A 23,995-nucleotide genomic window follows, 5' to 3' on the forward strand; every position below is an offset into this window, starting at 1 on the left:
CGAGCAGGGGCTTTGTGGGGGGATGGGAAGATTGGGAAGGATAGACAAGGAAGAGAGAAGGAATGGGCCATGGCCTTAAGTTAAGTACCATCCCGGCATTTGCCTTGAGGAGAAGTGGGAGACTACCCACGGAAAATCACTTCCAGGATGGCTGAGGTGGAAATCGAACCCATCTCTACTCATTTGACCTCCAGTGGCTGAGTGGACCCCGTTCCAGCCCTCGTACCACTTTTCACATTTCGTGGCAGAGCCGGGAATCGAACTCAGGTCTCCGGGGGTGGCAGCTAATCACACTAACCACTACACCATAGAGAAGGACATTGGAATAATTTACCAAGAGAAATATTCAATAAATTTCCAAATTCTTTGCAATAATTTAATAAAAGGCTAGGTAAACACCAGATAGGGAATCTAACGCCTGGGCGACTGGCCTAAATGCAGATCAGTGGTGAGTGATTGAAACAGACCGTGTGCTGGTTACAAGGACTATGTTGGAAAGAACCTAAAACTTCATTCATTCATTCATTTGGAAACCAGATATTGACCAGACAGTGTACACGTAGGACAATAAACTCTTATCGCTCTTGTTCCATTCCCGTAACTGATAACACACACGTGCACGAAAAAGTTCTGAGCATGTAAACAATAGTACAGTTTATGCGACAAAACGTTCTTCAGTTAATTCCAAACATTCCTAGCGTTGCTAAAGCCTCCAAGGCTTATTTTGATTATGGCCGGAAGTCCCCTCTGACTCTACGTGCAATATTTTAGATGAAACTTCTAACCCCAGATCGTCCATGATTCAAATTTTGGCCGTCCGATTGGCAGGTTCGATCGTCAGTCCGGTGGTATTTGAATGTGCTCAAATACGTCCGCCTCATGTCGTTAGATTTATAGGGTCGTAAAAGAGCTCATGCTGGACAAAATTCCGGCACATTGGCGTTTCCGAAATTCGTAAAAGTAGTTAGGACGTAAAATCGATTACATTTATTATTATTATTATTATTATTATTATTATTATTATTATTATTATTATTATTATTATTATTGGTGATGATGATGCTTGTTGTTTAAAGAGGCCTAACATCTAGGTCATCGGCCGCTAATGCTGCGAGGAGGAGCGAAATGTAATGATAGTTGAAATGTTAAAATGTATCCACTGACTAGAACAGGGATGGCGAACCTTTTTCAACTAGTGTGCCATTTTAAGTCTGGTTTATTATTCTCAACTGTTGACCGTGCCACTTGTTATTTTCCTTTAAGGAAAATCTACAGCCTACAACCCCCCCCCTCCCCCACATTGTAGTTCGTATGCTGAACAATTTAACTAATTTCTACCTCATCACATTTCCGCAAGGAAATCAGAAAAAACAGCTATCGTTGCCTGTAAGGTGACAGTCATGCTTTCATCAAAACATACTGCATACATGTGGGAGTTATAAAAATTAGTTTTCAATTGCTCCGAAACTTCTTCGCTCGTTTTTATTATTATATCCTTGACAGCAGTTCAGCTGACTGGCATTCCATTAATTATCTTAAATATTAGTTGTTAGGGAAGTTTTCAAATAATGTGTTGGACGTCAATAAGAAAGTTTCTTTCAAGAGCTCACAATCAGAAATCAGTTTCCCATGCATGCAGTGAGACAGATGGAAACAGCCGCACTGATACTATTTCTTGGCCGGAAAGATGAAACGAACTCTCTTCTTACTTCGTTTGAAATGGAACAAACATTTGAATGATTAGTCTCCAAAATTGCGCTTTACATTAAATGTGGGGGATACAATTGTTTTCGAAGACAGGCAACACATCTTTCTGTCAGTCCGAATTCCCTTGTCTACAGTTCTTGAAATATACGGTCACCACCTATGTTTAGTTAATGTTCTTTTCGGCACCGAAAACATGTTTGCGATGTCCGTATACAAAACCAAAATAAAACGACACTATTTCACTTGACTTTCGGACGTATCAGTGAAGCAGTGTTGCCGTATTGCATGTCCGAATGAAACTAGTATTTAGATTTTCGATATCTATTTCTTACACTTGAAACACTATAAGGTATGTATTGTCTTGTACTACAAGAAGTATATAAAAACGTTATTATGTTCATGTGGTGTGCCACTGGAGTCGTGTTCACGTGTCGCCCAGTGACACGCGTGGCATAGGTTCGCCATCCCTGGACTAGAATTTAAAACAAGGTAAGGTAAGGGTGTATTCTGCCCGAAGGCAGGTCCGAACCTCCGCAGAGGTGTTCCTGAGCCGGAGTTTACGAGCGGTAGAGTGGCTCCTCTAGTAATGGGAAGAAGCAGTTCACCTCTGGGAACTAGTTCATTCACTCTCGCTCCCAACCAAGAACTACTTCACGAACTACTTCGCGAACTAGTTCAAAATGTGTAATTTTCCCGCCAGAGCACTCTGCAACCGCTGAAGTAGTTCGCGAACAAGTTCTTTCTCATTCCCTTCATACAAGGCTTCATCGCTTCGCGAGCTTTCCAGAACGAGGAAGTACACAAAGTGGACAACAGGTAGCACGCAGGTGCACTTCTCTGTAACATTCATAAATGCTATAGAGGTGAACGTTCCTATTACCGGTAATGTCAGTTCACATTCCCCCCGCCCTCAAACCCTCAGAAATGTAAGTGTAGGAAAAATCTGTTTCTCTTCAAAGATAATCAAACTTTCTGTTAAATATTGTCGACTTGAAAATGAGATGTTTTAAACGTGGATTTGCTATCACAGGAGAACCCTTTTCTTGGTGGTGATTTCATCCCCTGACTGAAACATAAATTTATAACATCTGAGCGTTGGTCAACCTTTTCCTCGCCGGTGGCGCTAAACGCCAGACTCCAACACTCTCGCTCCCAAGAAAGAACTACTTCACGAACTACTTCAAAATGTGTAATTTTCCCACCAGAGCACTCTGCAAACGCTGAAGTACGGTAGTTCGTCCGCGAACAAGTTCCTTCCCAATCCTTCACACTCGTGAAGTCCTACAGTTCGCGAAGTAGTTCTCGAGAGATGAGTAAACACTTCACAGTTCGTGGGAGTGAAGTAGTTCCCGAGAACTAGTTCGTTCGCGAACTACCCATCACTACGCTCCTCCATTCCCTTACCCGCCCCCCACCAACAGCACGTGGCAACCCATCCAACAATTTAAAACAAAGTGTGATTAAAATCGAGTATGAATTGAAAATAATCAGTGGATCTGATTCGCAATGCCTTGTTTTCTTATAAAACGATGGAGAAAATAAATTGAAGTAAAATAAGGCACTGTCTTTAAGTGCAATCATATACAGGGATTCGTTATCCGATTTCGCATATACTCGATTTTTGTTTTAAGTCTAGTGCTGCAATCTGTTAACAGAATGTAGAAGCTGTAGTGCCGTGGGGGGGGGGGGGGGGTACACACATGCATGCCGAACTCTGTAACGTATACTATGTCGCGCGCCAAGTACACTGACTTAGCAAATGTCATGGGATGGTCACCTAATAGCGTGTGGGGCCTCCTCTGGCCCTGCGAACTGCAGTGAGATGCCGTGGAAGTGAGTCGACAAGTCCCTGGTAGTCCTCTGGACGCAGCTGACATCAAATCGTTCGCAGAGCGGCCGCCAATGCTGGTTTGTTCGTGGGTGCAGGATCCATGGCACGGAACCTGCGTTCCAGGACATCCCAGATATGCTCGAAAGGGTTCATACCGGGGCTCCTGGGTGGCCATGGCAATCGTTGGACCTCCGCTGCATGTTCCTGGAACCATTCCCGGGCGACGTGGGAGCGATGTGGCGGCGCGTTATCATGTTGAAACACCGCAGAACCGTCTGGGCGCTGGAAGGCCAAAAATGGGTGGAGATGGTCTCCGAGCAGCTGGACATACCGCGTACCATTCAAAGTCTCTTCCAGAACAACTAGGGGGCCCATTCCATACCAGGAAAATGCACCCGAGACCATAACAAAGACACCAACGCCCTGGACCACACCTTCGAGGCAGGCGGGATCTATCGCTTCATGTGGTCTGCGCCATACACGGTCCCTCATGGTGCAGTTGAAATCGTGATTCGTCCGACCATTTCAAGTTACGCCATTGTTCCAGTGTCCATCCCTGGTGACTGGCGACAAATGCGCATCGTTGTGCCCGATGACGTTGGGTTAACAGTGGCATCCGTGTGCGGCGCCGGCTCCCATACCCCATACAACCCATGTTCTTACGGATTGTCCACTGGGAGACGTGTCTAGCACGGCCTGTGTTGAATTGAGCCCTGAATTGTTGCACGGTTGCCCGTCTGTCACTATTGACAATCCGTCTCACATGTCACCGCTCACGGTCATCGAGGGTGGCTGGACGGCCGGTCGATCGTCAGTTGTGGACGGTGAAACCCGCATTCAACCATTCACGATACACCCTGGACACTGTTGATCGTGTGAAGCCGAATTCCCGCACCACTTCCGAAATCGCACTTCCCATCCGTTGGGAACCGACCACCATACCCCGTTCGAACTGTGTCAGCTCACGACGACGTTCCATGTTACACCTGTCACATGCACAGCCACTGCCTACAAGGTCTTCTATACAACTGCCGCTGGCACAGGAGGCGTGTGGTGCGCAGACAACACACCTGCGCATCAGTGCTCCGCTATCCCATGGCAATTGCTCAGTCAGTGTAAACGGGGCAAGCACATCTATCTCTACGCGCATCTTCTGTCGTGTTTGTCGAGACGTGAATCGTCAGTTCCGGTCAGTAGAGATGTGGAGATGCACTGGACAGGTTTCATATTTAAAATGCCGGTTAAAAGGAAAGAAAGTGTGCCTGTCGAAGGGAAGAAGCATGTAACAAAGTCGTATTCGTTAGAAACAAAATTAGAAGTGTTGGTTCGCCATGAGAAAGGTGAGCGTATTGTTGACATTCAGCGTGCTTTGGGACTCAGTTAATCCACTGTGGCCTGGTTGTATAAAACATTTGATCTGAGTTTAACGAGGAAAAATGGCTGACAGTCAAGTTGAACTTCGATTTTCCGTTGTATAAACGCTAATCTAAGATCATCTCGTCTCGATCTAAATTCAGATTTGACTGGCGAATATTCGTCGGTTAATCTCCTTGAACCTAGATCATTATCGTTCATATTAAACATTGAACTAGCCCTGAAGACTTGAGAAGTGTTTCCTTGTATCGTATCTGCGTAAGAATAAATATCTTGAATGCTAGTAGTTAAATAATATTGCTAAAGATCGCTAGATTTTTTCAGAAGTGAGGTTATGTGAATAGTCTACTGCCAAACCAACACGTTGTTACTAAGTTTTATGATACTGCTTCAATAATGAATTATTTTAAATTATGTTTCAAGTTTACAAAACAAAGCAACTGTGCAATATATATATATATATATATATATATTTTTTTTTTTCTTTAGCAGGGATGTCAGATTATTCCGACTTTTCGTCTGATGAAGAAGAGTTGATTTTACGATGAGCCCCTCGCGTCTTTCGGTACAGACGGAATCCGATGATTGAAATGAGTGATCAGATGTTCAAAATGAGATTTTGTTTCTAGAAAGCTGTTGAGGAACGACTGGAACTGAAGTTAAGGGACACACTACAAAAACCTACTCAAAGAAATTATCCCCTGTCACCCATGTCTATGTTTTATGCTACAAGAAGTTTTCAAATGGTTGTTGGAGATCTCTTTAAATTGACAAGTCAACGGCTTTCTCTTTCAACTTTGATGTCACCATATCGGTTCTTTTATTTTCTATTATATGTTTGTACCTCGATAGTACAATATCCACCAGATCGTCCTCTTATTTCGGTGTGAAATTCGCAGAACGCTCCTTTGAATTTCCTTCTATGTTTACTTCGCGAGATGTCAATATTTCTTCTCCTTCTTCGGCAGTCACGGCAGTTTCGTATTTCATTTGTTTACAGTCACGGCCAGGTCAATCCCGCCATTTATGTATTATCCAAACGGCCGAGCTATTTCGTATTTCATTTGTTTTGCGGTGTTGCCACGTCCACTTTTTTGAACTCCGATTACATTTGAACTACACATGTGTAAACCAAGTTCAGTTTTATACAACGCGATGAATTCGTAATCTCAGTTCATTTTCAGAACTAAGTTCTTAATTGATCTCCAGTCAGATGTCTTTATACAACCGGGCCTGTGAGAACTATGCGTGACAATGTGGAATTAATTCGAAAAACTGTTCAATCTTCTACTAACTTAAGTGTGACTAGAATGACCAAATCTCATTCGGAAGCGATGGAAAGAATGGATTGGATTGAGCATCACAACCAGCAACACATGCCTCTTTCTGAATCTGCTATTCAAGCTAAAGCCAAAAGCTTATACGCAGAGTTTTGCTTATCATTTTGTGTTTCAGTGTTGCATTGTTAAGTGTATAAATTTTGCATTAAAACACGTTTCAGAAACATGATAATAGTTACTTTTTGTAAAAATACTAAGAATCTCTGCTATTTTAGACTAAATATGTGAGTAAACGGAAACCTAACCCTATATTTTACATATATACAATGACTCTGGATTTACGCGAACTCGGTGTGCGCGGCAATTCCGCGGAACGTAACAATCGCGTATAACGAAGTCTACTTGTATATCATAAAAGTTAAGGTAAGGTAAGGGTTATTCTGCCCGAAGGCAGGTCCGAACCTCCGCAGAGGTGTTCCTGAGCCGGAGTTTACGTGCGGTAGGGTGGCCAGTTCCTTTCCGCTCCTCCATTCCCTTACCCCCAACCAACAGCGCGTGGCAACCCATCCAACTCCTGACCACACCCAATGTTGCTTAACTTCGGAGATCTCACGGAATCCGGTGTTTCAACACGGCTACGGCCGTTGGCATAAAAGTTAAAAGTGGAAGAAAACTACATTACAATTAAAAAAAACTAAAACAGTCAACAGAATAACACATAGTTGATACAATAAAATTAAAAGCAGATGAATTTTATTGTATCAACTTGTATTGACGACGAAACAGGCCTCTATCTTCATAAAACGGATGACGAGGTCTGCTGACTGCTCGTCATATCGTAGGGTGAGGGAGATGGTACTCGGAAGTTTTAGACTACGGCGCAGATCTGCGCAGTCCGTAAGGATGTCCACCACGGTTAAGATGACCGCCGCAAGTACAGTACACACCGCGTTGGAAAAGGTGGGGGGGTGTTCACCCTTCAGTAAGTAGGAATGCGTTGCTATACCGTGGTCGATCCGAAGACGACATATTAGTACTGCTTCTCTCCGAAAAACCCGAAGGGAAGTCTTCCATATCGTAGTTCATTTTATCGTTCACGGCTTATTTGGAAGAGGAGTGGCTTATCTGTCCATCCCAATGGGACAAATGTCTCACTGTCAGCTGAGAACGAATATCTCTGGCTGGAATCTTGTAAGGCAACAGGGCAATGTGACCGCCTCCCCGGCAGCCCTGCCTTCATCAGCGTCTTAGCTCAGTCTGCTAATCTTCCAGACAAGAAATGGAAAACAAACTTCTATTGTGTTTTCCCTTCATGTGTGTAGCAATTACAGTTTAAATATTTTTTTTGTTAAATATATAAATGATTGCACTGAAGCCAGAAATAATACTACAGTTTATTTCTGAGACTTAATCTACGTACATATTCATCATCATCATCATCATCAGTTTACCCTCCAGGTTCGGTTTTTCCCTCGGACTTAGCGAGGGATCCCACCTCTACCGCCTCAAGGGCAGTGTCCTGGAGCTTCAGACTCTAGGTCGGGGGATACAACTGGGGAGTATGACCAGTACCTCGCCCAGGCGGCCTCACCTGCTATGCTGAACAGGGGCCTTGTGGAGGGATGGGAAGATTGGAAGGGATAGGCAAGGAAGAGGGAAGGAAGCGGCCGTGGCCTTAAGTTAGGTACCATCCCGGCATTCGCCTGGAGGAGAAGTGGGAAACCACGGAAAACCACTTCCAGGATGGCTGAGGTGGGAATCGAACCCACCTCTACTCAGTTGACCTCCCGAGGCTGAGTGGACCCCGTTCCAGCCCTCGTACCACTTTTCAAATTTCGTGGCAGAGCCGGGAATCGAACCCGGACCTCCGGGGGTGGCAGCTAATCACGCTAACCACTACACCACAGAGGCGGACTACGTACATATTGCAAAGTAATAAAGCGAAAAAATATTATGTCTTAGACATGTTGAAAAGGTATCAGTTCTTAAAAAAATATGGCACGATTTCTGAAATATTTGCTCTATGTAGACAACACTTTAACGCGATAACAATTCATTATTAACATTTTTATATGTATATGAATAATGTTATTGGTTTTACGTCCACCGAGCTCGATAGTTGCAGTTGCTTAAGTGCGGCCAGTATCCAGTATTCGGGAGATAGTAGGTTCGAACCCCACTGTCGGCAGCCCTGAAGATGGTTTTCCGTGGTTTCCCATTTTCACACCAGACACATGCTGGGGCTGTACCTTACTTAAGGCCACGGCCGCTTCCTTCCCACTCCTAGTCCTTTCCTGTCCCATCGTCGCCATAAGAACTATCTGTGTCGGTGCGACGTAAAGCAACTAGCATTCATTCGGTTTTACGTCCCCTAACTACGTTTTTACTGTTTTCGGAGACGCCGGAATTTAGTCCCGCAGGAGTTCTTTAACGTGCCAGTTAATCTACCGACACGAGGCTTACGTGTTTAATAATAATGAGGATATCGCACAATGTGCATTAATTGTTACAGAATGTCGTTATAGACGTCTTACGTTCACTGCAGATCTTTCACAAAGCTTCTCACACAGTATTCTATACACACGCAGTTTAAGTTCCGCTGGTGGTACGTCTTCTCCTTGCAGACTTTAAAATGAATGCCGTGCACCGCCATTCGTTTAATCATGTGGCGGAGTTCATAATTAAGAGTTCATCCACTCGCGGCGTCTGTACAGAAAAAGTCACTCCAGATATCCTTCTTCTTGTCGTGAAGTTTGCACAGTACTTCATCGTATGCTCCAGTGGTAGGCTTCTCAAATCTTCAATGTAAAATGGTTGATTGGCTAACACATATACCGGACGGGAGGGTGCATATTTTGAAAGGTTGAGTAACTTCTTTAAAAAACATCGCCTTCACAGGCTGACGTATTTGAGCGCCTTCAAATACCACCGGAATGAGCCAGGATTCGAACCTGCCAAGTTGGAGTCAGAAGGCCTTAACCGTCTGAGCTACTCAACCCGGCACGAACATTACATTTCAGGGGGAGAGGGAGTCTTCCCTTAAGAAGGGCAAAGAGAGAAAGAAGAAGAAGAAGAAGAAGAAGAAGAAGAAGAAGAAGAACCGTAACAAATGTTTCATACTTTCTCAAACGCAATGTACATTTTCTGTGGAACATTTTGCTATATTTACTTTTTTTAAAAAAAATATTGAACAAGTACTTACAAACAATCTGATTCATTTAGACTGTCAAGAAAATGTTAACTGGCCAATAAAATGATTTAGAATTTTAATTCAAAAGTTGACAATGAAAAATTTAGGTAATTTAAGAAATAATTGCTTCTGATTGTTAAAGCGAGACTATAAATACAAAAGCTCACGTCACTGGGTTTGTTCATTGTTTTGAAAGAGGTAAGTTATTTTCAGTAAAGTGATACAATATTTATAACGTAATGTATTAACAACTGCCTGGTGTACCCGTGGTTCGCTAATTAATTCTACATTGTATACTGTTGAGGTCCGCCTCTGTGGTGTAGTGGTTAGCGTGATTAGCTGCCACCCCCGGAGGCCCGGGTTCGATTTCCGGCTCTGCCACGAAATTTTGAAAAGTGGTATGAGGGCTGGAACGGGGTCCACTCAGCCTCGGGAGGTCAACTGAGTAGAGGTGGGTTCGATTCCCACCTCAGCCATCCTGGAAGTGGTTTTCCGTGGTTTCCCACTTCTCCTCCAGGCGAATGCCGGGATGGTACCTAACTTAAGGCCACGGCCGCTTCCTTCCCTCTTCCTTGCCTGTCCCTTCCAATCTTCCCATCCCTCCACAAGGCCCCTGTTCAGCATAGCAGGTGAGGCCGCCTGGGCGAGGTACTGGTCATTCTCCCCAGTTGTATCCCCGACCAAGAGTCTGAAGCTCCAGGACACTGCCCTTGAGGCGGTAGAGGTGGGATCCCTCGCTGTGTCCGAGGGAAAAGCCGACCCTGGAGGGTAAACAGATGATGATTATGATGATACTGTTGAGGATTGTAAGTAGACAGTGCCCCGCCATCTACCAGGGACTTTAAACACTATTCATGAACATACAGAACATATCTGTATCGATTGTGTGTATCGATTGTGTGTATCGAGTGTTGTGCTTGGTGTTTCCTGTTTTATCCCCCAATATAATATACAGAATTCTAGATGAAGTCGTGTACACGCCGTGAATAAGATTTTATTAAATTGTGTAGTAAAATAGTTATTTAAAAACTAAATTTGAGCTGCCTTCCCCTAAAGTACATTTCATCCAGCGTGAATACATTTATGTATAGCCTAGACCAGGGATAATAAACCCGTACCAACTCGCATGAAACCCCACATTTACTTCAACTGGGCGAGTTGGTCGTGCGGTTAGAGGCGCGCAGCTGTGAGCTTGCATCTGGGCGATAGTGGGGTTTCCGTGGTTTCCCCATTTTCATACCAGGCAAATGCTGGGACTGCACCTTAATTATTAAGGCCATGGACGCTTCCTTCCCACTCCCAGGTCTTTCCAATCGCATCGCCGCTATAAGACCTATCTGTGTGGTGCGACGTAAACCCAATTGTACACACACAAAAAAATCATTATAAATCCATTCGACTGAGTGTATAATTATTTAATTTAAATTAAATAATTCTTCACACTGGAGAAGCTTCACTTCTAAGAGTGTTTAATTATTTTATTTTGCAAACATCTGTGAAAATTACAGTTTAAAAAACTTGTAAATTTTAACCTAATAACACTTGTAAAAATATAGCCAAGCGTAATGTTCAAATATGCTATGCTGCTAGAAAATCGACCTATTTGTTACATGTTAAAACATTAAGATAATTATGTCAGTACGTTGTCTCATGTGCTACGGCAGTCATGTTTGCATGTCACAGGTTCGCCATCCCTGGCCTAGACTGTAGTTCCTTATTCCCCCTACTTTACATACCAATTTTCATTAAATTATATTTACCCCATTTTCTCGTGGCTCCGCATTGATATGGACTTAACAACAAAGATCAAAATTCATAAATATCTGTGTTATCATACCCGGTACGGTAAAAATGTATAAGACATAAATTATCGGAAATCTAATTACTGTACATATATCTTTAGTTGTGAAGTATTTATGGATAGGACCACTAATAACAGATTTTTTGAGAATTTAAATTTAGACCTACTCCTTAACTGCCATTTCACTCATCGCGAATAAAATTATTTATAGCCCATATTGCAGTGCCTTATTCTCCAACTTTACATGCCGATTTTCATTAAATTCTCTTCAGCCATTTTCTTGTGATACCCAAACAAACAAACATAGATATAGAAATTATGGAAAATTTAAAAGTGCATTTCCTTGTTACTTTGGACACGACCGATACAGAAATGCATCCCTCTTTAATTCTGAGCAGTGTACAGACAAAACTCTTATTTTAATATAGATAATTAGCAACATAGCTTATGATCTAAAAGACACAGTTTTAAAGTCCGTCGTTTGCTTAAACTGTGTGCAATTTTTGTTGGATTGAATGACAACTTAAGAGGAGTCATGACTGAAACTTTGAACCTCTACAATCTACAGCTTATCAAAACCAAATTTAAAATGCGATTTAGCCCCACACAAAATTTGGAGTCCATTAGGTAAATGGTTGCAAAGTTGTTGGCAAGTAATTTTTATTTTTGTATTTTGCATTGAAAAATGCTTTTATCGACCCATTTTTCTGTTCTTTTTTCTTTTTTGCTATAATTTGGCAGGCTTATGATAAATACTGATATATTTGAAAGCAACTCCGGGTTTTGCAGTCAGGTATAAACTACTGGAGATATTTTGTTTTCAATTTTTCATTATTCACTCAATAGGCAAAAATCTAGTTTCGCGCTGTTTCAGGAGTAAAAATATGACTGTAATATTCAGCTAAAAATAAAATGCGGAACTACTTTCTATTCCTGTACATATTCACACATTCTCTGAAAATTTCAGGTGAATCCAATGAGAACTCTGTTGCAAGGAGCATTTTATTCATGGCAAAGAGCTAAATAATAAATTAAGGTATCTAAAAGGAATTCAAAGTTTTAAGAAACAAATTTGCATTAAAACTGCCCCGAACTGTAAATTACTCCCTCAGATCTCTTCCTCATCTTACGCACAGTGTAGGCCTACTGCAAGGTAAATATATTCCAGCGGTATTATTAAAATCGTAGTCCGAAATAACTTTGAAGCTAATTTTGTCTGACAGGGTGAGAGGAAGGGGCGAACGTAGGCTTGCTCTACACGGTGTATCATAACTATCATCATCATCATCATCATCTGTTTACCCTCCAGGTTCGGTTTTTCCCGCGGACTGAGCGAGGGATCCCACCTCTACCGCCTCAAGGGCAGTGTCCTGGAGCTTCAGACTCTTGGTCGGGGGATACAACTGGGGAGTATGACCAGTACCTCGCCCAGGCGGCCTCACCTGCTATGCTGAACAGGGGCCTTGTTGGGGGATGGGAAGATTGGAAGGGATAGGCAAGGAAGAGGGAAGGAAGCGGCCGTGGCCTTAAGTTAGGTACCATCCCGGCATTTGCCTGGAGGAGAAGTGGGAAACCACGGAAAACCACTTCCAGGATGGCTGAGGTATCATAACTATACCGACAAAAAATCAGGGATGCTCTTCGTGTTATGTTAAGAAAGATGGTGCAATCGGATAGGCGAAGAACATTTCTCTTTTCGAGAAAATACGGTTAGCCTACTTTGTTGCTTCCGGGCGCGCGATTCAAATTGACGAACTCGCCGTATTTGCTATGCCAGAGAGAGAACCGCTGCCTGTTGCTATGGGTCAGAGCAGGGAGGGGAAGTGGGAAGTGGGAGACGGAGGTAATGCTCGGTGCGAATGTACAAGTTTCTCGTTCGTCTCGCATGGTCGCTTCCGAGCCCCGGTAGACAGTGTCCAGTTTGTTCTGCACAAACTGATTACTATCTGAATCCCGTAGAAAGAAAAGATAAACTTGTACCAAGAACACAGGCAGGTTTCCAGGTCGTTCGCGACACAGGTTATGTAGACGAAAGGTATCTACGAAATGTCACTGTAATATTTGACCTGAATGGAATATAATAATTCATTTTACTCAAATAAAGTGTAAGAAACAGTGTTGCGAACTTAACGGATTTTCCACTAAATTTGGCGGAATTAGAAGTCTGTCGGCGGAGAAATATAACATTTAGCGGACAGCGGATTTTTTTGCGGAATTCTAGATTTATTATAGCGGAATTTAGTGTTTTATCGATTTTAGGTTTTTAAAAAATTTGTACTCCAGTCTGTCTCCAAGCCATTCCGTATTTCTTATCAGAAGCTAGCAGTCACTTGAGGAAAACATGTTACTTGGATTTGATGTTACGAGATCATGGTATCATAAATTTGTAATGCGTGGGGAAAGGGTACTTTTCTCTTAGTTGACGAATGCCGACAGATAATGAAACTGTGAGAGAATAGCATTTATATTTATGCTATGAAGGAAGACCGTTTAATGAACTGGCCTGTTCTGTGTGTGGCCCTTGAGGTAGGGGATTCACCTAGTTTGCACCCGGCCCTAAAATGCCTACAAGTTTTAGCTCGCCGGCTCGCAGGCAGGGGGTGAATCCCAGTGAAACTCACAGATCAGGTGAGTGCAGACATTTATTATTATTATTGCTAATTTTTATTGCTCATTATTTGAGATCTTATTTCTTGGCGGAATTTTAGCGTATTTTTAGTAGTATTTAGCGGATCTTTAAAATATAAGTTGGCAACACTGTTAATAAATAGTATGAAATATTTTACTTGCAGAGAACAATATGGATACACACTTTACTACCTTACAACTATGTTTTTCTGCAACGTCGCAGCGTCTTTTGTTTGTCTTAACACTTTCGTGTGTGATGTCTTTGCTCACTGAAGTTGTTTGAATTAATTAGGTGTCGTTTCCTTCATGTTGCTCATTTGTTTTGTGTCCTAACTAATTCATTAAATGATATACAGTATTTATTGGTCCAGGCATCATGCAATTTTGCTGTTTGAACTGCCCGTGCTTGTAGTCCGTTGTCTACGAGATACACACGTAGGCAACGGCTAGTCATATGGACGAAGATAATGAGAATTCACAGACAGTACGTATATATATTTCTCTAGTAACGAAGGTATTTCTTAATTTCATCATCATCATCAGCTGTTTACCCTCCAGGTTCGGTTTTTCCCTCGTACTCAGCGAGGGATCCCACCTCTACCGCCTCAAGGGCAGTGTCCTGGAGCTTCAGACTCTTGGTCGGGGGATACAACTGGGGAGAATGACCAGTACCTCGCCCAGGCGGCCTCACCTGCTATGCTGAACAGGGGCCTTGTGGAGGGATGGGAAGATCGGATGGGATAGGCAAGGAAGAGGGAAGGAAGCGGCCGTGGCCTTAAGTTAGGTACCATCCCGGCATTCGCCTGGAGGAGAAGTGGGAAACCACGGAAAACCACTTCGAGGATGGCTGAGATGGGAATTGAACCCACCTCTACTCAGTTAACCTCCCGAGGCTGAGTGGACCCCGTTCCAGCCCTCGTACCACTTTTCAAATTTCGTGGCAGAGCCGGGAATCGAACCTGGATCTCCGGGGGTGGCAGCTAATCACGCCAACCACTACACCACAGAGGCGGACATTTCTTAATTTACAGCAGATTTTTCACTTTATTTGTGCAAAAGTACTGATTATGTTCCATCTGGGACAAATATTACAGTGACATTTCGTAGGTACCTTTCGTCTACATAACCCGCGACACACTACACATCCTGAACCGCTACACCGTAAACTGTACATTGAAGTGGAAGAGGGCATATTGAACATCTACTGTAATCAAACCATTGGGCTTATCGTTTCCTTCGTTCAGTATTTCATTCCATTTACAATGTTGTGAGTGAAAAAATACACAGTCGTCGAGCGGCAGCGTTGCGTCTTCGAGCGTACCTTATGTGCTGAAGTGCTGCAGCACATTGCCTATTGGGAAAATAAATTAGTTTAAAAATATTATCTACAATCAAATAAAAGTGCATTGAAAAAGATGTCAGCCAAAGAATAGGACATTATTCAACTCCCCTCACAACCAGGTAAATACTGGTGCGCTCCACGCCGGGTGCTGTGCGATCACAGCTCAGCGAGCTTTTCGCCAGAAACCAGGAACTCTGCCTTTTGCGCATGCGTGCCGAACTTTTCCGATACAAAGAGAATGTGTTCCGATAGGCTGTGGAAACAACAGCCAAGACATTCTACATCCCCCATATACGTTGCTCAGATATTTCTTTCCATCTGTCCAAAGTCCTACACTCTCACATATATCCACCCCTCCGTCGTTCCCCTGCCCTCTCCTGCTTGTTCCTTATATGTTGGCCCGGTGTGTATATTTTGTAGAAGTCGCTGAGACGGCCACTCTAGCGTGAAGATTAGTATACCTTGTGTCCCTGTGCTTTTCCTATATCTCCTAGTCTTGTATACGTATTTCTTCACTCTCAATTGTCTAGGTGATACGTCTTTTCCTGAACTACTTCAAGTGCTTTGAACCCATTTTGTGAGTCTGCTGCATGGTCTACTTCCCTCAATCTTCAAGTACTTCGTACTCAGAAAACATTGTCAACTGCATTGGTGTACTACTTTATTGAAATTGTGTGCGTGTGTAGAACTAGTACAAATATAATACAGTATTGTGTCTGGGTGAAATAACGAGCCCAAATCAACTTCACGAACAGAACAGAACAGCCAAGACATCACTTCACAGCGATTCTTCGTTCGACCACAGAGAGGCAGCACTTGCACTAGTCACACTTGCATTACGACCGATATGAGAACGCGGCATCTGGCAGCCTCTTGACTCAGCGGTAGTATTTAAGAGGGGATCGCTCAAAGCAAACGGGAAAACAAAATACTATAGAGCTGTTCGCGCCAGGTCTTTTAATACCAAAGAGGATAGAATACTACCAACTTGCCTATTCCATAGCCAAATCGATGAACTATAAAAATTGAACTTTTTGTGTTGTCAAAATAAGGACATGATATTATGATTTTCTTGAATTAAAAATGTCTAGTTTATAAAGGACACTATTAAAACATAACATATAATTTTGCATTACGACGTTGCTGGTTTTATTTCAATGATGTTGGTAGCACTGGGGAGTTCTGTTTTTGCGCGCTCACACCAAGTGTTTGAGATCGTGAATATTTTGCCATTGCAGGTGTTACTGTGTGTTTAATTATATAGTTTTATAGTTTTGTTTTTTTGAGGAATGTGTATATGTGTTGGGGTTGATTGCGTGTTTGTTCAGTGTGGAAAACTAAGTGGAGAGCCTCTTGAAAACCACATACCGGTATGTTTCTAATTATTTTTAATTTTTTGGACTGGAGATGGGTTACAGCACACAACTGATTTTCTGCACCAGCCGCCACTGGTTAAGAGCATTAAGAGCTTTAAAAATGGCCTTAGGGAAAACACATTTCAGTCATGACTCACCCAAAGGTGTCATAAACTGGGGGAAGTATTAACATTTTTGGTTAAATTATGGGATTCCTTCGATGTTTTTTGTTTTGTTTTTTGTTAATGTTTTTGTATATTGTATGTACTGTTTGTTTGTTTGTTTGTTTGTTTGTTTGTTTGTTTCAGGCGATGTATTCTGTTTTTTTTAATGATTGCATGGAGATTGATTTTTTTTCTTTCTTCTTCAGATTGTATTTTACGACTGCTTGGAGAAAACTCCATTCACCGTTCCATCATGGTTATGAGTTGTGCCTCTCTGAAAAGCCCGCTGTTCCTTATAAAAGTCGTGGAACTAGTAAGTATCCTTTACCCTTATACTAAGCGAGATCATTCATGCACAGTGGAACATGTCTTAACACTCTCGCAGCATACAGCACGTGCTATAATCAGTAATGGGAAAAGTACAAGAAAAAAAAATCAGTTGATCTGAATTGCATTTAGGGGAAGTTCATGTAATTTAAACGTCCATAACTCAAGTGATTGGATAAAAATCAATTTTAATATTGTCATTAGGATTTGTTTAAAAGTAATATTTATTCTAAAATTTGTTATCCTAGAATTTGAACTGATAAATATAGCAGGTGTATGCATAAGTTTTTACCGATTTTTGTGGTAAGGAAAACGCGTAATTTTCAAGGGAAATTCACTTGTTGTTTATTCAAAATATTGGCCGTCGGCTTCTACACACTTCACCCATATTTCAGGTAAGTTATGAATACCATGCCAGAAAAACTGCTTGTCTTTTGCGGCATTGAGCCATTTTCCAACTTCCTGGAAATTGCAGAAGTGCTGCTCTGCCAGCGCGTGCCCCATTGATGCGAAGAGGTGATAGTCAGATGGCGCCAGGTCGGGTGAGTACGGCGGGTGCGGAAGGATGTCCCATCTAAGCGATTTCAAGGTGTCTTTCACTGGTTTTGCTGTGTGAGATGGAGCATTGTTGTGTAACAAAATCACTTTGGCATGTCTTCTGGCCTATTCCGGTAGTCTTTCGATCAGTGCATGATTTAAATGGCGATAGCGTTGTGCATTAACGGTTTCGCCGGGCTTCAAGACTTGATTGTCTGTCTGTTAGGTCATCAGCCCAGAGGCTGGTTGGTTCCTCAATTAGCACCACGAAAGGTTATGCGGTTATAAGGAAACCACAAAAACCAATGGCAGCACCAAAATGAGGCGTACTAGGCAAGACGAGGAGTGAGGTAGTTTGCCATTGCTTTCCTCACTAGGTCAGAAAGTGCTATTGCAGCACGACTGACCCTATGAGCAACACCTTTTATAACACTCAGATGCACTAGTCGTGCTCTGAATGTCATTACTCAGCACCACCCATACCCCAGCAGCTTCCGTATTGTCACAGCCACGGATGAGACTGGGAATTCGGTGAAAGCTACACTTTACTCTGGCTTGTGCCGAGAGATGGATACAAAAGTACTGTACCCATCAAGAAGACTTGATAATACACAATATCGCTCAGGTCCGACCAGACACATTGAAAATACCACGTTTACGAAACCCTGTCTCACATGTTCTAATCGATGGAGTGTGTTCACCAAATGTTTCTACCAGCAAACGATGACTTTCTATATCCTTTTGATTCAATAAGAAAAAAACAGTTCGTGCCGCAATTGTTCTTTACAAACGTCGACATGATCACTGAACGATACAACACAGACGCTAGTGTTTGGCGGACGCAACTTGTCTGTGTGTTGGTAGACTAATGTCAGACGAACAAACTGACGTATGTGTCAAATTCATACGCTGCGTACTGTTCGCTGGCGCCATCTCTTGATGAAACCCGAAGAGACTTATGCATACACCTCGTAAACTCATGTAAGTTATTTAATGAATTTATAAAGAAATCCTAGCCAATAAAATACGGCACTATGATTTGAGGTCGTCACTATTGGCAGGTAGGACAACGATAAAAAAATTTATCCTGAATTTTGGCGCAGTTTTCATGAGCGCACTTTTTGCAACTATTGGACAGAATCAAATCATCATAATACCAGTACATACAATGCCGTCAGATAGATCCTCAATTATAATCACGCAGGCTGAATGGACCTCGAACCAGCCCTCAGATCCGGGTAAATGTCCCTGACTTGGTCGGGAATCGAACCAGAGCCTCCGCTTAAGAGGCACACACGCTACCCCTATACCTCGGGCCGGCCTCAAATTATAAAACAAGTTGTTTTAGAATCACCAGTAAAACTACGAAGAAATGTAATTATTACAATTGTTTCAGCGGTCCAAATTACACGACTTGAACAGATTTAATAAAATAAAACTAAATCATATTCCAGGTATTTAAAATTTATTAACGAAACTATGTTAAAACTTATCTAGATATTTCATTATACTGCTAATAATAAGAGTTGGTGTCTGACATTTCTTAGAGGGAGGTCCGTTTACTGCCTGCCTAGGCGGGATAAAGGGAGTGGCTGTATGGTTGCCATGGAAACGAGGGTAGGGCGACTGCGGTTGCCATGGAGATAAAACTTCAGGGCAGCTCGTTTTGCTGGGAGTTACCAAACCTGTCACTGTCACTGATAAGAACCTGATTGTTTGTATAAGAGTGATCGCAAATGGGACGACACCGCCTGGCCAGGTAGTCTACAACAGATCACAGCGGTCAGAATGAAGGAGGGAACAAGTGAGCCGGAAGCGAGGGGTAAGAGTATGTAGAAAGGAATGCTGGAATGTGGCAACATCGTGAAATGGCACGTGCAGTGCTCCTCCCTCCAACCTTACCTGTCAGACGCCAACTTTAGTTAAGTCTAGTATAGTACTTGTAAAAGCTGAACACCCTCTTCGCTGAAATAACTACTTCATAGTACACTTGTCGCCGTATAAGCTTACAAGGAATGTGAGTATTAAAACTGCTTTCCTCTTAACCCTTCAACCGTAACTTCATTAAATCATTAGCAAACCAACTTCCGGGAAGAAAGCTACCCTCGACTGTCTTGACTGACCTTGAGTCAGACAGGGGTTGACCAAACTTGCAAGTACAGTACAGTCAATATTATCGGTCCAAATTACACGGACTTTCCCTACCTGAATTAGAGAATCAGGGTGCGAAATCCCCCCCACCGACGATTTTATCTCAAAAGTTTCCCTCCACTATAATTCCCCGGGAGGCGGGGGGATTCTTTCATTATAAAATAATGGGGAAAATGTAGAACATTTATTTCTTAAATAAATGTTTTTTACTGTGCATATTTTCATAGAAAAACATCAGCAATAATACACACAATGCAGAAATAATAGAATGACAGCCAACGTAGCGGTGGCAGCTCTGCACCTGCAGCCTCTTGTTCATGTTTCAATGTGGCAAGTCCGTCTGAAATCCGGGCAAAAATATAACTTATTTCAAACTCTCCTGCCTTGTCATTGCTCGAGTTTACATCACTCCTGTACTTCTTGGAGAGGGCAGTATTCACTGAAGGAGTGTACAAACTGACAAATTTGTTCAGTCAGCACTTAGCCCTGGTAGAGGAAGGTTCCACTAATAAAACAATACATCAGGACCAACCGAGCCTCGTCTGGCCTTTCTAGAGAAAGGGACAGTCTCTTATAAACTTCTCAGCTGTGTAACCATTTGATGACTACCAATAAATAAATATATCGTAAATAAAAATATCTGAATAACTTCATAAAATCATAGGAATAATTAAATTAATAAACATAATTTATCGAAATGTCCGTAGTATGGGCGCCAGAGTTCACCAGAATGGATCCCTCGAATTTATTTAGAGCATGATAATTCTTTATATCCCAGGGCGTGTACATAATGCTGCGTACTGGTACATCTGCTACAGGCCTTACCTAACCTTCTGAAAACGACTAAATAGGTAGGAACTGCACCTAGGTTCATCAGTAACTCCACTATTTCTAAAATATCTAACTATATTCTTAATAAAATCCGTGCATGATCACACCAAAATACACTTATAATACACAAACAAAAGATTGCTGGAAGACTCCATATTTACAACAACAACAACAACAATGAAAACAGTGGGAAAACGAAAGCGAGAACTAAACCACCATTTGTAGTTAGTTCGTTGAACAATGTACATATATGTATATAAGTACCCTTCACTGTCTCTGTATCAACACGACTTGCCAATTCTCATAATCGGCATTTATAACATCACACAGATACTGTACCTTGTAATACTGTGTTCACGGACTTTAACACTTGTTGTACGGATATATACATTTGAGCAACACACGCTTGTCGATCCTGAACACAAATTATGTAAAGTCTGAGATACCTTTCACCAACATATAATGCCAAACCGCCACAAGTGCTACAATACTTAATGCGTAAGCACTCCACAATTTGTCGATCAGCCACTTTCCACGAACATAACAAGACTACGTTCCACGAACGGTTGAAGTCCAGTCCATTGTAGCTGTGTCACTCGAATACCGTATATCCAGTTTCACTCCCGTGTGTTAGCACCACTTCCTTCCCGTACAGTGTCAGCACTCCTTCTTGTTCGTACCGAGTGTCAGTTGTGGTTCTCTTCCGCTGTGATGTCGAACTATATAAAGACCTCATCTCTCACATGATTCGCCGAGATTGATCCTTGCCAGCCAATCATGAGTGATCCTCTTGTCAAGACCATGCCCTGAACTTCTTCTTGCTCCCAAGACATAAACAAACTCTCGGGTGTTTCACATGAGTCATAGAACTTTCCTAGTACAACAAGCTCATTTCATCAGACACTGGGATGCCCGCATGAGTCATACAAATTACCAGAGTCCAATATAGCAATGCTTTCCCACCCGTTGTTCAAAACAGCTTACAAATATAAATAACAAAATATACAAAGGAAATACTGACGATAATAATAATAATAATAATAATAATAATAATAATAATAATAATAATAATAATAATAATAATAAATATAATAATAAATCGAATAGTGACAATAATATCTCACACTTCTACATGTAGTGTGAGGGTGTGATATATGTACTATCACAGCTGATTGGAATATCTGTTGTTTATCATTCTTGTTATACTAACAGAATTCAAACAAAAAGATTTAAAATTTACATTTTTCTGTGGGAGGGAGTAATTTACTTACAGGGGAATGATATACCCCTCCCCAGGCGGATACTGCGTGAAATAAACGCTAGTAGTTAAACCGTGTGATCCTTCTCCCCCCCCCATCATTTCTCACTGATTTCGCAACCTAATTACAGTTCCGTCAAGCAGTAAAATAACAAATTCAGTTAATTCACAGAACGCCAGTCTTAAGGAAATACGTCTGGAATTATACCAAGGTTTGCAAGGGAAAATTATATTGCTTTAGGCTGGGGGTCTACCTGAAATTAGGGTCGTATTGAAGAACAAAACTTTCAGCGGATACCTTGATAGGAAAGTGTAACTTTGCTTTAACAGCCAAGTGTAACAACCAGGGGCGCACCATTCTTAACCAGTGACTACTTAAACACGTTCAGTTGACTGCGGAATTAAAACACTATCGTGAAGTTTTGCTTGCGAACGGAGAATTATGAACGCGCTACAGTGATTTAGCGTTTCCTTAGGAATAATATTCAATTCCTTATTGCTGAAAGCAACATGGAAGAACAAAAGAGAAAATAGGTCGTCTAATTTTTCCTATTTTTAAACCGATAACTTAACAGAATTAGTTAACAATAGGACTCCCAAGTTGAAGACTCATAAATTGCCTAAAAAGACCTATAAATCCAAAAACAACGTAGAAACTGGCGAAAAGGATGTAACAGTGTGATCCAAATTCATTCATAATTTTGGTTTTAATGTCATATTGAAATAAATAATATAATGTTTAAAAATGCAAACTTCTGGTGGTATGCAACATACAGTGCAAAATACACTGACTGACAGAGCAAATGCAACACCAAGAAGGAGTGGTTCGAAAGGGATGAAAGTTGGGAAAAAAACAGAGACGGCACGGACGAATAATTGATGTTTATTTCAAACCGATATGCAGGTTACACAATGCGCACGGCATCGACTCAGTAGGATGTAGGACCACCGCGAGCGGCGATGCACGCAGAAACACGTCGAGGTACAGAGTCAATAAGAGTGCGGATGGTGTCCTGAGGGATGGTTCTCCATTCTCTGTCAACCATTTGCCACAGTTGGTCGTCCGTACGAGGCTGGGGCAGAGTTTGCAAACGGCGTTCAATGAGATCCCACACGTGTTCGATTGGTGAGAGATCCGGAGAGTACGCTGGCCACGGAAGCATCTGTACACCTCGTAGAGCCTGTTGGGAGATGCGAGCAGTGTGTGGGCGGGCATTATCCTGCTGAAACAGAGCATTGGGCAGCCCCTGAAGGTACGGGAGTGCCACCGGCCGCAGCACGTGCTGCACGTAGCGGTGGGCATTTAACGTGCCTTGAATACGCACTAGAGGTGACGTGGAATCATACGCAATAGCGCCCCAAACCATGATGCCGCGTTGTCTAGCGGTAGGGCACTCCACAGTTACTGCCGGATTTGACCTTTCTCCACGCCGACGCCACACTCGTCTGCGGTGACTATCACTGACAGAACAGAAGCGTGACTCATCGGAGAACACGACGTTCCGCCATTCCCTCATCCAAGTCGCTCTAGCCCGGCACCATGCCAGGCGTGCACGTCTATGCTGTGGAGTCAATGGTAGTCTTCTGAGCGGACGCCGGGAGTGCAGGCCTCCTTCAACCAATCGACGGGAAATTGTTCTGGTCGATATTGGAACAGCCAGGGTGTCTTGCACATGCTGAAGAATGGCGGTTGACGTGGCGTGCGGGGCTGCCACCGCTTGGCGGCGGATGCGCCGATCCTCGCGTGCTGACGTCACTCGGGCTGCGCCTGGACCCCTCGCACGTGCCACATGTCCCAGCGCCAACCATCTTCGCCACAGGCGCTGCACCGTGGACACATCCCTATGGGTATCGGCTGCGATTTGACGAAGCGACCAACCTGCCCTTCTCAGCCCGATCACCATACCCCTCGTAAAGTCGTCTGTCTGCTGGAAATGCCTCCGTTGACGGCGGCCTGGCATTCTTAGCTATACACGTGTGGCACACGACAACACGTTCTACAATGACTGTCGGCTGAGAAATCACGGTACGAAGTGGGCCATTCGCCAACGCCGTGTCCCATTTATCGTTCGCTACGTGCGCAGCACAACGGCGCATTTCACATCATGAGCATACCTCAGTGACGTCAGTCTACCCTGCAATTGGCATAAAGTTCTGACCACTCCTTCTTGGTGTTGCATTTGCTCTGTCAGTCAGTGTATATCAGTGAAATTTTTCGT

General features: G+C 42.7%; 1 protein-coding gene across 1 annotated transcript in view; it reads left to right on the forward strand.

Annotated features, from left to right (window-relative positions):
- Positions 1-23,995, forward strand: part of LOC136886422 (uncharacterized) — a 72,071-nt gene that overhangs the window by 26,623 nt on the left and 21,453 nt on the right. Inside the window, exon 2 of the mRNA XM_067159195.2 lies at positions 16,879-16,985. Within this exon, the coding sequence (XP_067015296.2) occupies positions 16,926-16,985 (60 nt within the window). The 5' untranslated portion in view covers positions 16,879-16,925. The remainder of the gene's footprint in view (positions 1-16,878; positions 16,986-23,995) is intronic.

Source organism: Anabrus simplex, chromosome X, assembly GCF_040414725.1.
Source record: "Anabrus simplex isolate iqAnaSimp1 chromosome X, ASM4041472v1, whole genome shotgun sequence".
Lineage (NCBI taxonomy): Eukaryota > Metazoa > Arthropoda > Insecta > Orthoptera > Tettigoniidae > Anabrus > Anabrus simplex.